The sequence below is a fragment of the Molothrus aeneus genome, chromosome 1, assembly GCF_037042795.1.
Source record: "Molothrus aeneus isolate 106 chromosome 1, BPBGC_Maene_1.0, whole genome shotgun sequence".
Classification (NCBI taxonomy): domain Eukaryota; kingdom Metazoa; phylum Chordata; class Aves; order Passeriformes; family Icteridae; genus Molothrus; species Molothrus aeneus.
Genome location: NC_089646.1, coordinates 149388886 through 149404633, shown reverse-complemented (window position 1 = coordinate 149404633; position 15748 = coordinate 149388886). Strand labels below are relative to the sequence as shown.

Genomic DNA, 15748 nt, shown 5'->3' with positions numbered 1-15748 from the left:
AAATTTAAATGTGACATTCACATAAGCTTAGGCTTTGGTTGGCAAAGATGTTAATTGAAAGAGATTTGCCTGCATCCTTGCTTCATGGCTGTCTTGCTGCATCTATTGAGTGACACTGATAAAGCTGCTCTGTAGGAGCCCAGAAGAAAGTTCTGAAGCAAACAAATCACTGTGTAAAAGAAAGCAAAAAAACAAAAGAAACCTCAGTTTTGCTGCTTCCTAAAGCTTTAGGAAGCCTAGGTATGTAATGAGAATTGCTGATTAATAAAACTTAATTAATAAAGCTGGTTAATAAAGCAGATCAAGGGTCTAGAAATTTGCAGTGGAAATTTTTCACCTCTGATGCTGTAATTGTCTGTACCTTTTGGAGAAGAAGTCTGTTCTAGATGAATCTATAGCAAATAGATGGAGGTAAAAAAAAAAAAAACCACCAAAAAAACCCAAAACCCCAAAAAAAACAAAACCACCAAAAATAACCCAAACCACCAAAAAAAACCCCTTACATTCTTAAAGCCCCTTACATTCTTCTGTGTATTCTGCTATTCCAGGGTAGTGAGTTATTCCCAGGCTGGTGAGGTTTAGGAGGCTGATACAGGCTGGTGCAGGATCACTCAGGGCTGTCTTCATGATAAACAAAACAAGTGACTTAGCTAGGAAACTTCCCTGAGGTGGATATTTGACACTTGGAGGATGGATGGTGAGGAGCAGAGGCAGAGATCTGGCTGGCTGTGCCTGTGCATTGCCAAGGAAGATGAAAACATCAGCAAGAACTCTCATTATCATACACAGAGCAGTCAGCCCTTAGCACCTCACCCTGAATTCGCTGTGTGATGTTCACACAGAGCTGATGCTGACTGTTAGAACACGACCAAGGCCACTGGTGGTTACCAAAGTGGTCAAACTCAAGAGGTCTTTACCAAGGAGACTTGAAGTTCTCTTTTCTTATCCTTGCTTAACTATTTTTTTTGCTGCTTTTAACCTTCCTGAGGTGATTCTTCTCTCCTTAATCCACCTCTCTCCAGCTCTCCAGGCTGCAGTTGCTCAGTGACCAAAGGCAGAGTGTGGCCAGCAGGACCAGGGCAGTGACTGCCCCCCTGTACTCAGCACTGGTGAGGCCACACCTCGAGTACTGTGTTCAGATTTGGGTTCTTTGCTACAAGAAGGACATTGGAGCCTTTCTGAAGAAAAGGAACAAAGCTGGGGAGGGAAGGAGCTGCCTGACAGGAGGCTGAAACCAGGTGGGAGTTGGTCTCTTCTAATACTAGGAGGAGAGAAAATTACCTTAAGTTGTGCTCAGGGAAGTTTAGATTCACTATTAAGAAAAATTTCTGCATGGAAAGGATGGTCAAGCATTGGAACAGGCTGCCCAGGGAAGGGATTGAGCCAAGAGCCTTGGAGGTATTTAAAAGACATCTAAATGTGGCACTTAGGACATGCTTTTTTCTTGGTGGATGGTCTCAGGTACAGTATTTACTTCGTTTATCTTCTTTTTGGAAAGTCCTTTGTTTCTTAGTTGGGGTTTGTCTTTTCTGTTTGGTTGGTTGGTTTGGTTTTTTTTTTTTTTTTTGGTCATTGTTGTTGTTTGGGGGGTTTTTTTTGGGTTTTTTTTTTTTTGTGGTTTTTTTTTTTTTTTGTTTTGTTTTTGTTTCTGTTTTGTTTTTTTGGGGTTTTTCCCCCCTTGTAACAAGGTTATTACACTAAAGAGCAAAACTCTGGTACTTCTTGAAACTGTAACAACCAGTGTGTGTAACACATCCCCAATAGGTGGTGCTGCATCTTTTCCATCCAGTTGAATTGTTGCATTGTTGATCCTGATCACCTGGAAAAATTGTCTTTTTGAATGAACTGAAGTTAGCAATCTAATGATAATTAGTTGTTTTGTTTTGTTCTGGTTTTTTTAGAAATTATTATTGCAATTCATTTGACAAAATAAGTCAAATACAGCTTTGTAGCTTGGTAGTTGGGACAGTTATCTGATTATAGAAACTCAAAAATCATGTCTTGGCTCCTCCACTGTGATTAATTGTGATTAAATATTTAATTGTTAAAATAACAAACGGTTCCTGAGCAGGGGACTAGAACCCTCAAAGTTTTTGTAAAATGTGAACACTTTAGGGCACAGAGCCATGGACTTCACTTTGGTTCTGATTTTAAATTCTTTTGTAAAGCAGAATGCAGAATATGTGACAGGTCTAATGCCTGTTCTCCAGGATAACATCTTAAAAGCTAGGCCAGTTGAGAGATGGCAAATATAAGCCTAAATCCCCTCCAAGTCAAGAATAAAATTTACATCTTCCAGCTCTGAGTGAAATTTTTTGCTACTGTATCACTGTAAGCAATGACTGTCAGACATTTATAAACTCTGGGGGGGTTTTAAAATTAATTCCATTTAAAATGGGAGTGGCTGTTACTTAGGGAGATCAAGGTATGTTTTCTCATGAAAAGAAAAGCTCTATCATTTGTCATTGGCCTATTTGTATATAAAATATTTTTCCTAGATTGCTGCTGGTGCTATAGAGGATTTTTAAATGCTGCTCCTAAATACCGTCTTTGCTTCCAGAATTATTAGAATGTGCTTTTTTCCAAAATTAATAATTTCTTCTGTGACAGATATCAGTTCTGGGAAATGTCATCTTGAAATACAGCAGTTAAGACAGGTATTGTGCCCCACAGTCACTCTTTTTTTTTCTTTAGAAAAACCTAATTTTAAGCATTTAAGCAGCTGTTCTTACACTACCATATAATTGTTAATACAGCATATAAAGACCATGCTTAAAAGAATGCTGTTACAGAGCTTTCAAACCTCTCTTTCAGAACAAACCTTTTCAAGAACTGAAGTCTTTTTTGGGTGAAATGGCCCAGTAAGGCATAATTAGGTTTCACTGTGCTCCAAAACAGCAGTTGTGAGTGACAGAAAGCATTGGAAATGAAGCAAGTGACATGGCCCAAAATGAGTGTGTGAACGGAGGCAGAAGAGAGCTGGAACTCTTTTTCCTCAGCTGCACAGAAATGCTGCTGGAAGTGCTCAGCACCATGAAAATATACCTGAGGAACAGCAGCACTTCCACATGGGAAAACTGTGCTTAAATAAAACAATTTAATTTATTATTTAGCTGACTGTGCAGTTCTACAGTCTTGTATGAACAGTGACAAATGCTTTTGCTTATTAAGTGCTAAATCCAGAGAAATCAGCTTTAAATCAGTACAAGACTGTTGCACTCTAGGATGTTTGAGGCATTAATTGCCATTTTCATGATCTCTGTTTTTCAGGGAATTTCTGAAATCAATTGCAGAGGATTCTGTGGAGCCAGAAGGAAGTGTGGGATATATGTTTAGTGTTTTGTAAAATCTCCCCTTATATTTCACCTGTCTTGTGATGCTTGTTAGCTTATAATTTTCAAACTGCTACCACAGTACCAGAGTGGACTTGTAGGTTCAGCATAAGTCAGTGCTGATAGCCAGGGTGACCACATTAGTCCAGTGAACATTTCCAGAAAGTTGTCAGTGTGTTTTATCCCTTTTCTTTCTTAAATGCAGGTCTAACAGGCACAATAGTATGTCTAATCTTAGAGAAGGTTATATTCCTAATCAGGTTGAAGAGATTGGTTTAAATATAGCATCAAAAAATTAGATGTTGATGCAGAAACTGCATGTTTTTCTCCTGCCACCTCAGCAGAAAGGCCAAATGTGCCTCAGATAATTCTCTTCTGTCTCTTGTTTTTGGGGATTTTTCCCCATCCACCCTCTTTTTCAGCCTCTAGTATGGTTATATATACCAGAAATTATTGGTGGTTGTGAAAAAAATGTTACCCAGCTCCTCACAGGGAGGAAAACAGCAATCCCTTTGCCAGCTCCTTTGTTTATCTTTTTGCTAGAGCTGCTTGGCTTTGCTTTAAAACTAAAGTTGACCCATAATTTTGTCCTTTATTTGTTTATAGTTAGGGGTAAATCTTTACTTTCCAGCAATTTGAGAAGCCTGGAATGGAGACAGATCCAAAATCACTCCAGTGGAAACTGCAGTGGTGACAATGGTTTCAGGAACAGTTCACTTGAAGTGAAAGCTGAGCTGTTAATAGCAGCCCTGGAATATCTGCAAGTATGACCCAAAGGGGAGAGTAAATACTTGGGAACAGTGAGATGCTTCTGTATCACTTGAGATGTGAACTGATGAAGAAGGATATTAATTGGCTTGAGGAACACTGCAAGCTGTGTTTGCCTTGTTCTTCAGCAGATAATACTTGGTGAAGGAATTCAGTTGACCTTGATGGGGCTTGACTGTTCTGGGTTAAAAACTGCATGAATTTTTTAAAGGCTTCCACATCAACATGGAGGAGGTGATTGAAAGTATAGATCATGGCTGTTCTGGAACTCTGTAGGTAACTCCAGTGGAAGTGAGCATCATTAACTTGTTTTTTGCCTCCTTAGCAAGTTTAACTTTATTTTTCCTACTTTCTTCTGAAAGGAAGAGGTACTAATTAGGTGACTACAAAAGGATGACAGTTCCTGCAGAAATTATCATGTCTGATGTGGAATCACAGAATTGTTTAAGTTGGAAAATACGTTTAAGATCATCAAGTCCAACCACTAACCCAGCATTGCCAAGCCCACCACTAACCCATGTCCCCACATGCCACATCCATGTCTTTTAAATTCCTCCAGGAATATCTCCAGGGTCTCAGTGCATCATACTGATCAGTACTCTGCCTCTTTCACATCCTTTTTACTTTGTTTTCCCCAGTACATTATCTGGTTCTACTAAACTTACATGTGTACAGTACCAGACATTATCTGGTTGATGAGGACAATAAGGCAACCCCACCACAGCTGGGTTTCACAGATATGACTAAAAGTGGATATGGGAATCCATGAGGTAACCGAGCTGAGGTTTTCAGAGCAACAGGAGGAATAAAAGAATATAAACAAACAAATCAAAATTTAACTCAAGATCCAGCAGTATGTGAAATGCTGATGTAATTCCAGCATACCTTTCAAACATGTAACAGGGAGAGGTAGTGGAGAGAGTGCTAGAGGCACAAAGTCATTTTCCAAGGTCTCGCTGAAAGCCACAGGATGACAGAACATAGTCTTAAACTGCGCCAGGGGAGGTTTAGGCTGGACATTAAGTGGAGTTTCTTCACAGCAAGGATGATTAAACATTGGAATGGGCTGCCCAGGGTGGTGGTGGAGTCACCAGCCCTGGATGTGTTTAAAGACTGGACATGGCGCTCTGTGCTCTGGTCCGGTTGACGCGGTGATGTCCGCTCATAGGCTGGACTCGGTGACCTCCGAGAACTTTTCCAACCTGGCTGATTCTGTGACTCCGCAGGCAGAGCCCAGGCGGGGGCTGCAGGCAGGGAGCGGGGACTGCAGGCTGGGATCGGGGGCCGCGGGCTGGGATCGGGGGCCGCGGGCTGGGAACGGGGGCCGCGGGCTGGGATCGGGGGCCGCGGGCTGGGATCGGGGGCCGCGGGCTGGGATCGGGGGCTGCGGGCTGGGATCGGGGCTGCGGGCTGGGATCGGGGCTGCGGGCTGGGATTGGGGGCTGCGGGCTGGGAACAGGGGCTGCGGGCTGGGAACAGGGGCTGCGGGCTGGGATCGGGAACTGCGGGCTGGGATCGGGGCTGCGGGCTGGGAACAGGGGCTGTGGGCTCGGAACAGGGGCTGCGGGCTGGGATCGGGGGCTGCAGGCAGGGAGCGGGGACTGCGGGCTGGGAACGGGGCTGCGGGCTGGGATCGGGGGCTGCGGGCTGGGATCGGGGGCTGCGGGCTGGGAACGGGGGCTGCGGGCTGGGAACAGGGGCTGCGGGCTGGGAACAGGGGCTGCGGGCTGGGATCGGGGGCTGCAGGCTCAGGCTGGGATCGGGGCTGCAGGCTGGGATCGGGGGCTGCGGGCTGGGAACGGGGGCTGCAGGCTCAGGCAGGGAACGGGGGCTGCAGACTCAGGCAGGGAACGGGGGCTGCAGACTCAGGCAGGGAACGGGGGCTGCAGACTCAGGCAGGGAACGGGGGGTGCAGGCTCAGGCAGGGATCGGGGCCCCTCGGCTCGGCAGCGCTCGAATGCCCGTCCCGCTGCCGCGGCCGCTTCCCGCCCGCCCGGCCGGAGGGCGGGGCGCCCCTTCCCCGTGACCCCGCGGCTCCTCCTCCTCCCCTCCCCGCTCCTCAGTGCCGACGAGTAACCTGGATTCCCGGCCCTCCTCCTCCTCCCTCTTTCTTTTTTTTTTTTTTTTTTTTTTCTCTCCTCTCCCCTTTTCTTTTCCTTCCCCCTCCCCTTTCCTTCCTCCTCCTCCTCCCCTTCCCCCGACAGCGTAGCCGGGGCTCGGGCTCGCTCCCTCCCCCGTGCCCTCCCCTGGAGCCGCCGCCGCCTCCGCCGCCGCACACACGGAGACATGTACCCGGGAGCCCCCTCCGCCGGACCCGGTGAGCTTTGCCCGGGTTTGTTTCCCTCCTCCGCTCCCCCTGGAGCGGCTTTCCCGGTCCGTGTCCATGAGGAGCCTCGGGAGCGCCTCGTCCCCCCCGGCTCGGGCCTGGCTGGAGCGGCGGCCGCGCTGGCCGGGGGAGGAAGGAGGGTCAGGGCGCCGCCGCCACCTCGGGCAGGGCCGCGTGTCCGGAGGCCCCTCTGAGGGGAGGGTCGCCTTCCCTGCCCCGCTCCCCCCTCCCTCTGCCGAGCCCTGAGGCCGGCGCGGCTCCCGCTGCGGACCGGGGTCTCCATTTCCTCTCTCCCGGCTCCATCCTGGGATTCCCGGCTGGCCGCGTGTTCGCCCGCGGCCGCGCCGCGATAGTTGAGCTGGGGAGGTGCGGGGGAAGCGCCCGCATGTCGGGAGGGCTGCGAGAGGTGAGGGCTGCCTTAGGTGTCCTCATGCTCGCTCTGCGTGGGAGCGAAGGAAAGGTGGATGTGCAAAGAAGGGTTAGCAACTCTCTAAGGAAGGTTTAGTATCACTTTGGGGAAATACAGATTAGTACTGTGCGAATTTGGGCAGTTAGTATGACACGATGTTTTCTCCTTTTTAGCGTTAAGGTGTTTCTGCGGTGAGAATTCTTATGTAGAAACAACAGTGTTTGGATGACTGGCACCTAGTTTTCTTGTAGAAAAGTTTCAAAATAAATGGAACTTTATTTTGTGCTATCGTTCTCAATTGTTTTGCATAAAATTTCTTTCCTTAGAGGGATAATCTAGCAAGGACTGGTGTAGGGAAATACAGGACCTGTGACTGAAATGTCTTTTAGTGCTCCTCTTACAGATGCTTCTGTAAAAGCATTCATATCTTGGGATCTACAATTAGGTGTTGGCTTTTTTTTTTGCCTTTTTTTCCCTCTGACTTGGTTCTCCTGAAGGGGCAATAATCAGGAAAGACAATCAGGATGATTATTTTTTGAAGTACAGCTCCTCTGTTTTTACTTTCTCACCGGGCTCTTGCTGGCACAGCAGGCAGACAGGTCTCTACAGCTCTGTGTCCCCACGCTGACGTTCGAGGTCTTGCTTTCATGTGTAGTAACACCATTTGCACATTTCAGCACCAATAACTGTAGAGCTGTCGGTGTAATCCTGTGCTGGTTTCTGGTCGGGTTCCCTTGCTCAGGCACAGCTACGCTTTCAGTTTACAGGTGCTCACGGTGTTGCTGCGTTCACCTCCTGGCGATAGATCTTGTTCAAAATTGTGCTTAAGGAGACAGATAATTAAAAATATTACCAGCATATGGGCTGAGAGTAGTTTCATGTGTGGGAGTCTCTTTATCTTTATTTGCTCTCTATCTGATCCTACCAGTTTCCCTTTCACTTGGAATGATCTCCCAGCTGGTGGCTGCTGTTTGCCATCAGGGACCCACGTCTGGTGTGTAGGAATGCTTTCCCCTTCCTGGAACAACAACCTCTTCACCTCGGGCTCCCGCCACTGCTGTACTTTCACCAAGTTCTGGGTGGTTGTTGTTGTCACCCTGTGTGTCTCCGGCCGAGCTCATCCTGTGCCTTGTTTACTTCCGAGTTTATCGGGGTGGCTCAGCCCTTTCCCCGGGCAGCGGCCGCGTCTGTGCCGGGCTGGGAGCTGCGAGTTGTTCTGCACATGGGGAGCGAGGCTCCGCTTCCTTCCTGTGAAATCACCCACGGGCAGCCTCGGCAGCTCAGTGGCTTCTGGCAGCCCCGGCAGCTTCCTGCTCCACACACGAGGCAGGGCATCGTGGAGATTTTTATTAGAGCGTGGCTGTTCTATTAGAGCGAGCCAGCCTGGAAGCAGGGACTGTGAAGTCGCCTGCCACATGTTAATCTGAAAACTACAAACCCACTGTGTGTGAAATCCTGCTCGGAGGAGAGAGCACAAGTGTGGTTTCCAACCCCTCACCGGGCCGGAGCTGCTGTGAACACAGCAGAGAGCTGCAGCCTCTCCAGGTCTGTCAGCACATCCTTGACACCAGGGAAAGGCTCCATTCATCTCTGCTCTGTCCGGACACTGCTGATGCTCAGGAGCTGCTTTGCTCTCCCAGTTCGTGTCCAAACTGGGCTCTGCAGCCAAGCCCATCCGAGGGTGCCCCTGGTGCTGGCCTCCTGCCAGAGGAGCCGCTCAATTTGCCACAGGGTTTGCTATTTTAGTCTTAATTCTTTTTCTGGAAACAGTATCAAGCAAGTTAGGAGGCCATATCTGACTGATTTCAAAACATTGCTGCTGAACGTGCAAAGTTTGTTCAAACACGCTGTTATGTCGGGAGGAAGGTGGAGTTTTGTACATGAAGGGGTTGTCACGAAATCACTGTTTCCATAATTAGGGAATTAATGATCCCTTTTTGCTTTTTCCCAGATACTGTCTGAGTTCTTGACGTGGTGTTGAATTTGCTGTTGACCTTGTGTCCATACCCTTTTTTTAGCTTCAAGAAAGTGTGAAAAGTGAAGAATCTGAAAATCTGAGAGGGAATTCTTTTTTTGCAGAAAAAGCTTGACACTGGTACTTTTTGGTGTACTTTTTTTAGAAGGACAGAAAAATGTCATAATAAAAGTACTGTCATTCAGTTAAAAGATTCGATTAAAAGCTGCATAAACTTCTGGAACTTGCAATTCTAGGTCTTAATGTATTTATTAATTCTAAACTTTACACACCACAGATTTCTCTTTTATTTTTTGAAAGGATATTTGGTTTGCCTTATGCTGAGGGTCCTAATTTATTTTTGAAGCAGCAATTGTCTGAAAAAGAGTGTGAAGTTGATTATAGCTTTGCATGTGAAATACCAACTTTTTTTCCCTAGCACAAAAAACACCTTTATTAAATTAGTGGAACTAAAGTTATTTTCTTGTAATTTAGTTTTAAGTTACCCTTTGAAAATTGTGAATAGACTGTAGAAACTTATAAGTCTGTTTTGAATTTCAGTGCAGGTACTTGTTTTTGCCTTCCATATATTTTCTTGAAGATTTTGGATGTTAGATGTTGATTCTCTTTGGGAGTCTTCAGTCTTAAATTGTAGTGCAGGGAAGGAAGAATGTGCTCATGCCTTAACTGGGGTAGTAGAAATGGCAATATCTTCATCTGCTTGAATTTAATCCACCAGTGTCCTCTTACCTTGTGTTTCACTGGCAGTGCATATTTCCCCTGTACATTCTTTTAAAGGTGTGTTTTTCTCTTCTTAAAAAATCTCTTTCTCTTCTCTTGGGGGTGAATGTGGACCTGCTCTTACCCTGCTGCTGGTATCACAGAGTCAGCCAGCTTCTTTGGCTTAATTTTAGACCATGAATTAATGCTGAAACTCCTTGTAGGCTGCCATACACAGAGGAGGGAATGAAAGCTTCATATGCAGCCCCAGCTCTTTTCATTTTTGCTAAAATTGAAATTGCTTTTGACAAAGTTACAGCCTAGAAAACACAGCATGACTTTTTTCAAATGTGTTGCTGTCATGACCAATATATTTTCCTAAGGAAAGAAAAATTCTATATCATTATGTTGCCTCAGATAACTGTGTTGTCTTCAGGTGGCTTAAAGATGAGGTGGTTTGATGGAGAGATAATTGGTGGTGTCAGATGTGACACCAAACTTTCTCCTTTCCTCGGTGAACTGAGCTGTGCTATTTGCTATTGAAAAGTGCAACATCTTTTTCAGCAGTGATTCTCATGCTGACTTTGCAGTTACATGGGATTTTGTGGACTTATTTTTACTTCATCTTGAAGTTTCTCACTTTTGCAGAACTGTTGTGTGCTCGTACATATTTAGTGGTGCACTGGAATGTACAGAAGCAGTGCAGAGAACAGCAAACCTTGCTGACTTCCAGGAAAGTTCTTTTTTCACAATTTGTAGCCCTTCCTTCACTGCTATCACCACCAGTCTGCCTCTTTTGCACAGAACGGTGGAAAAGGGATATAAATGCTTTAATTCAGTGAGAAAAAATGCCTTAGATGATAATCTGATGTTCTTGTACCCCTTAGAACTGTATAGGAGGGAGAGATTTTTCCTTTTCAGAAACCAGCCCTTCTAAACACTTCTGGCCTTCCAGAAATCTCAGGGATCAGCCAATGCACACTGTAAACTTCTGCTAAATTGGCTTTGCAAGCACAGATAGTTTTAACTAATTAGGAACTTTACATGCCTGCTGAAAGTCCTGTTCATGTTGGCTAAGCCTGTCCTGACAACAGCTTCACAGAACTTGTAAGGGCCGTCAGAATTTTGGTGTTTTGCTTCCCTTACTTGATATTTATGCAAAATACTTGGTCCTGTTTTTAGTGATGAAGTTTCTAATATTCAGCTTACCAGAAATTATATCTAAATCTCTAAATGAAGAAAAGTCAGCCTCCAGTATCTTATTTTTGGTAAGTTATGAACTAGAGAAAAAAAAAAGCTGGTGGAAAATATTACGTAGTTTTGACTGTAGTGGCTGTGGGATTGACTGTAGGGATCTGTTCCATGCATTGTCCAATTAATTTGTTTTAGTATCTTGCTTCCTCTCTGATGTACTCACAAAGCTGCCCACTAGAATGTAAAATTTCTCTTATCCTATTGACTGGAGAAGCACAGCCCTTTGAGTTCAGTGCAAAGGGATTTTTGGTTGGGGTTTTTTTTCCCCACATATATTGTAATGCACAAATTTGAACTTAAAAATTTCATTATACCTTTTATACTGCAGAAATTGGGAAAAGACAGACCTGGATAGTACCAGCCCCAGGTAAACTGAATTTGTGTAGTGTCTGTCGTGTTTTACACAGGAGCTGTAATTTGTGAGTCCCTGTGGTAGCCATTTCTAAGAAGTTGTGCTTTGAAGAGACTTTCTAGTACTGTCCAGGAAGTGGAGTTTTTCTAACTCCTCGAGACTGAGGTGATGCTTGTATTTTTATATACTCAGGACTGTTTTAATCAGTGGTGTCTTTTAGTCTGTTTAGTGAGCACCACAGATCAGTGCAATTCATTTTAACCTCTCTATATTAATTGTTTTGCTTTTATTGTTCTCTTTTCAGAACAATATTTGGTGCTTTCAAATAAAAAGTTTTTGTGTGAGCATGATTTCATCTGTTTCTGTACTCTGTCTTTGCATTTCATATTAAGCAAAATTGCTTCTCCTAAATACCCTGCTTTGTAGCCTTGCTGCAGCTGTGAAGCCACGTGGCACCTGGTGTCCAGGCTTTCTAGGAAGGAAAGTTTAGTTTGGCTATTTTTTTTTTTACTTTATGACTTCACAAAACTGGACCCAGCCATGGTGGAAGCAAACCACTGATTTAGATGGGAAAGTACTGTGGATCCTGGCATAATCAAGTCAGTCCAAAGCTTGCTTTGAGGTTTTTCTTTTGAATTGGGTGCTCATTGAGCTGTCCACAGTGCTACCAAATTTTGTTACTGTTTGGGTTGTGAAAAGGATTTATTTATTTTTTTAATCACAGGTGTGGTGAGAGTGATTTGTTCTCTCCTGTTGTAATTTGTTTGTCCTGTTCTATTTTTTCAGTTCTGTTCTGTCTTGTATGGGACTTTATTGTCCTCTGTAGTGAAGTTGTTGGGGACCGGGTCCCAGCATTAATAAGTCTGGAGTCATGCAAGTCTCTGTCTTTGGGAAAGCATTAAAATATTTAACTTTTCAGAGATGCAGAATAACTCCAGTTATGGGCTTTTCATCTGCAATTTTGAGCCTTGTAGTTTTTCCCAAAAGCTCTCCTGGCACAACCTGATTGAATTCCCTTGTACAAGCTGCTTTATAATCAGAAGGTGGAGAATATTCTTAATAAAATATGTGTGAGTCTGAAGACTGTGTTTAAACAGTACATGAATTTACTGTGTCCTTGTGTCACTTCCAGCCTGTGTTGGGTGTAACATGAGCAGATGCAGAGCAAAACTGAAATTTTCTTTTTTTTGAGAAGTAAACTAATCTCAGCATGTTATCTTGGGAAGCTTGAAAATACACTTCTGAAATTTATCAAGTGTATCAAGTTCTCAAGTGATATTTATGATTTTGTATATAGTCTAGGAAAAAAGTAACTCTTGTGTGCCTTGGCAGTGTTGGACACCATGGGTGGCTCTGTTCGAGCTGCTCATGTCAGAAAATTGCAACTTTTTGTCTCAGCAATGCTTTTTTATGTTCCTAGTTTAGTCTTCAAATTTACACAGGAGCTTATTAATGTGAGAAAATAATGAAATTTTAATTTTAATTTAGTAGTAGGAAGTGTGTGTGGATGTGCTAATTTAGATTTATTTTAAATAAGCCAATTTTAGGAGAATTCCCAAGAGTGGAGGTTTCACTGGCTTAGCTAGATCAATCAAAAAATTGTTTGAAGTTAAACCTGTCATGTAGATGAATAAAACTTTAAAACATAATTAATACTGGGGCCTCATTATATACCTTCTGAAACTTGTTTAGCAAGTGTTTGCTATTAAAGGACAGGCATCTGTTCATAGAGAGGGTGAATTCCTGTCTAAATGTTGCTGTGTTCTTGACTTTGGTAATGAACTTCTTTGTCCTTTCATACAGCTTGTGGTTTGCACTGAATGCTCCTTTTCTGCTGGTTTTTGTGGGCTTTTTTTATTAATTTCTCTGTTGGTTTTACACTCTTGCCCCATCATACTCCTCCATCATATCTGAAATCCTCATGGAGGACAAGGCTTTGGGAGAGCAGGGCATTTCTCTTGTTTGTGGTTTTTTACTGCCAGTGAAACAGAAACTTTCCCAAATAATATTACTTGTCAACTTCAGCTCTGCTGGATATTTCTGTTGTGAAACATAACTCTCTCTACTGAGAGACACAGGTTTAAATAGAAAACCCCAAAAACCACCAACCCTCCAAACCATAAGCAAAACAAAAAATAAAATAGAGCAGAAATCCAGGTTCATATAGAAATGACAATGCAGAAGAATTAATTTCTCGGTGAACCAGTGCATTTCATTTTCAGAAGAGCTTCAGTGTTTAATGAGGGAATTTTTAGGAATATCTCACAGGGATTCAGAATATTTGCATAAGGGTGTGTTGTTTAAAAGTCAGAGCTTCTTTCAGAAGGGGGAAACTTCCTGCCAGGGCAGGGAAATGAAGCTTTGTTGTCTGGGTCTCGTTATGTGATAAGAACACAGTAGTGGTGGTTTTTTCCTAATTGTTTGACTTGCAAATTCCCATTAATGTCAAATTTCAGGGAGGCCTCTCTGTATCAAACTTTTATGTGACTTTTTTTATGTTTCATAGCTGTTTTAGTTTGTATCAGGTAATATGAGAACATCAGTTGCTTACAAGAAGCAGGTGGAGGAAAAAACCCTGCGGTGTAATGGAAAAAAAAAAATTCTGAAAGGGAACTTCTGCTGCCAGCCTACACCCTGTAATAGCTCAGTTATTCCACTATTAGGAACCTGCATTTTGCCCTCTTTGCAATGATGCTGAAAACCACAACCCTATCTCTGGAAACCACAGGAGATACTGCTGCATGTTGAAGATGCTGCTACAGCTGCTTTCACTATCTAAAACGATAAAATAAAGCATAACCTCGGATCTCAGCTGGGAATTTTCTATTCTGAACCTAAACCACGAGAGTGTTCATGTGTTTGTAGATTAATCCAGTGTGGGTATGGGAAAAGATTGGTTTTTTTCCCAAGGAAGACATGACTATTTCTGAATTACAGCTCTACAGTTGAGTTTTGTATATTAAAAACTGTTAAGGAATGAAGACAACTTAATTTTTATTTTTACATTTTGCACAAAACCACTGCCAGCCAAAGTCTGTGTGAGTATGAAATGTGCTTGCAAAGGTACAACTCAAAGCAGAACCATCCTAACTTCTTTCTTTAGTTAGCTGAGGATGAATCACTTCTGTGTTTCATTAAGTTGTGCACAATGCACATCCCACAGGGAACGTGGATCTGGGGCCTCTGTGGCACCAGCTCCCAGCTGGTGAGGCCCAGCACATGGAAAACCATGCCAGTGGCCATGGAATAGAGCCTGAGCCATTAAACTCATGAATTCAGTGGAGCTGGTGTGCATGTGGGCACTGGTGGCTCTGGAAATGCAGGAGGAGAGGATGGGGTGTGATGGTGGGGGAGCAGCACTGCTGAGAACTCTGACTCTGCTTCAGGGGATTTAATTTCTCCAGCATCCTCTCGTGGGCTGTAGTGCAGAGACCACTTCTTAGTGTCTCTGAGGAGGCAAAAACCATTGAAAGCCTGAGGTGTGGAGGTGCTGGAGCTCAGGGTGAGCTGTGCAGCTCTGGAGGTGCTGTGTGGGGGCAGCTGGGTGTGCAGGTGTGGAAGTACCTAAGGATGGGGCAGTGAGCTCAGCTCTGCACCTGGCAGCAGCTGGGTTCACTGTGGCTCCTGGGGACTGAATGGAATTGCTTGTCTGTCTGTCTCATGTTCACACCAAGCAGGGATGGAAACTTCAGGCTGTGTGATAAATTTTTTGGGAGGGTCAATCCTGATGGATGAAGAAGTTCATGCTTTACCAGCCTCGTAGTGACCCAAAACCAAACCAAGGAAGCCCAGTGAAGGGTGGGTTAGGCTGTTTCCTACACACCTGTGCAGTTCCAAGTGTCTGCTAGTACAGAAGGAGGGGGAGCAACATTTCTTTTCTTAACCTAAATGCAAACAAGGGGTAAGGGAAGCATGATGTGGGATGATGAATATGGAATTTCTGGTCTTACCTTCTTTGGAGGAGAAGCAGCCTGAAGGGAGCAATAGGTGCTGGTAGGTGGGTTGGGGTTTTTTTGTTCCCTCTTAAAATATGTGTTTATTCACTTTGGGTCTTTTGAAATGGCAAAGAACAGAGATTGTATGGAATGGAGGCATTGCTTTTCATGAATGTAGAAAATACCATTATATTCTGTATTTCAAATGGTTAGGAAAGACATCTGGAGTTAGTTCAGCATCATTTTCTAAGGCATGGAAAAGGGAATGAATCACGATGGTCAAATGTGATAAAAAGCACTAAGAATGTTCTCCATTTCCCCCTTCATTGAGTAGAAACTTGTCTGAAGATGGAGTTATTTTGTACTTTGAATTCACATTTAACTTCAAACTGGGCTGCTGACTTGTGGGTAAGCCATAAGCATCCCTCCATTGTTTGGCTGAGGCTCTCTGTTTGGATGACTTAATTCAAGCTGCAGCTTGTAATTAAAAGCATTTCTCTGTGGCCCTTCAGAAGGGTTCTGGTAGGACTTGGTCAGATTCCACGTGTAGGGATTGGTTAAGGTACCTGGTTTGTGAGCAGTGAGGATGGAAGTTCTGCACTTTGGGTGCTCTGGGGGTGCTCTACCACTGCTCACCCCATTTGCAGGTGGTGAGAAGCAGCTTGTTGGTATTCAGAAATTTGGAGGCTGACTTGGAA

At 44.2% G+C, this 15748-nt stretch overlaps 1 protein-coding gene across 1 annotated transcript in view; it reads left to right on the top strand.

The window, feature by feature from the left end:
• Nucleotides 1-6252: 6252 nt before the first annotated feature.
• The window catches only part of AGO2 (argonaute RISC catalytic component 2), a 47122-nt gene continuing 37626 nt past the window's right edge, over nt 6253-15748 (top strand). Inside the window, exon 1 of the mRNA XM_066548500.1 lies at nt 6253-6417. Within this exon, the coding sequence (XP_066404597.1) occupies nt 6387-6417 (31 nt within the window). The 5' untranslated portion in view covers nt 6253-6386. The remainder of the gene's footprint in view (nt 6418-15748) is intronic.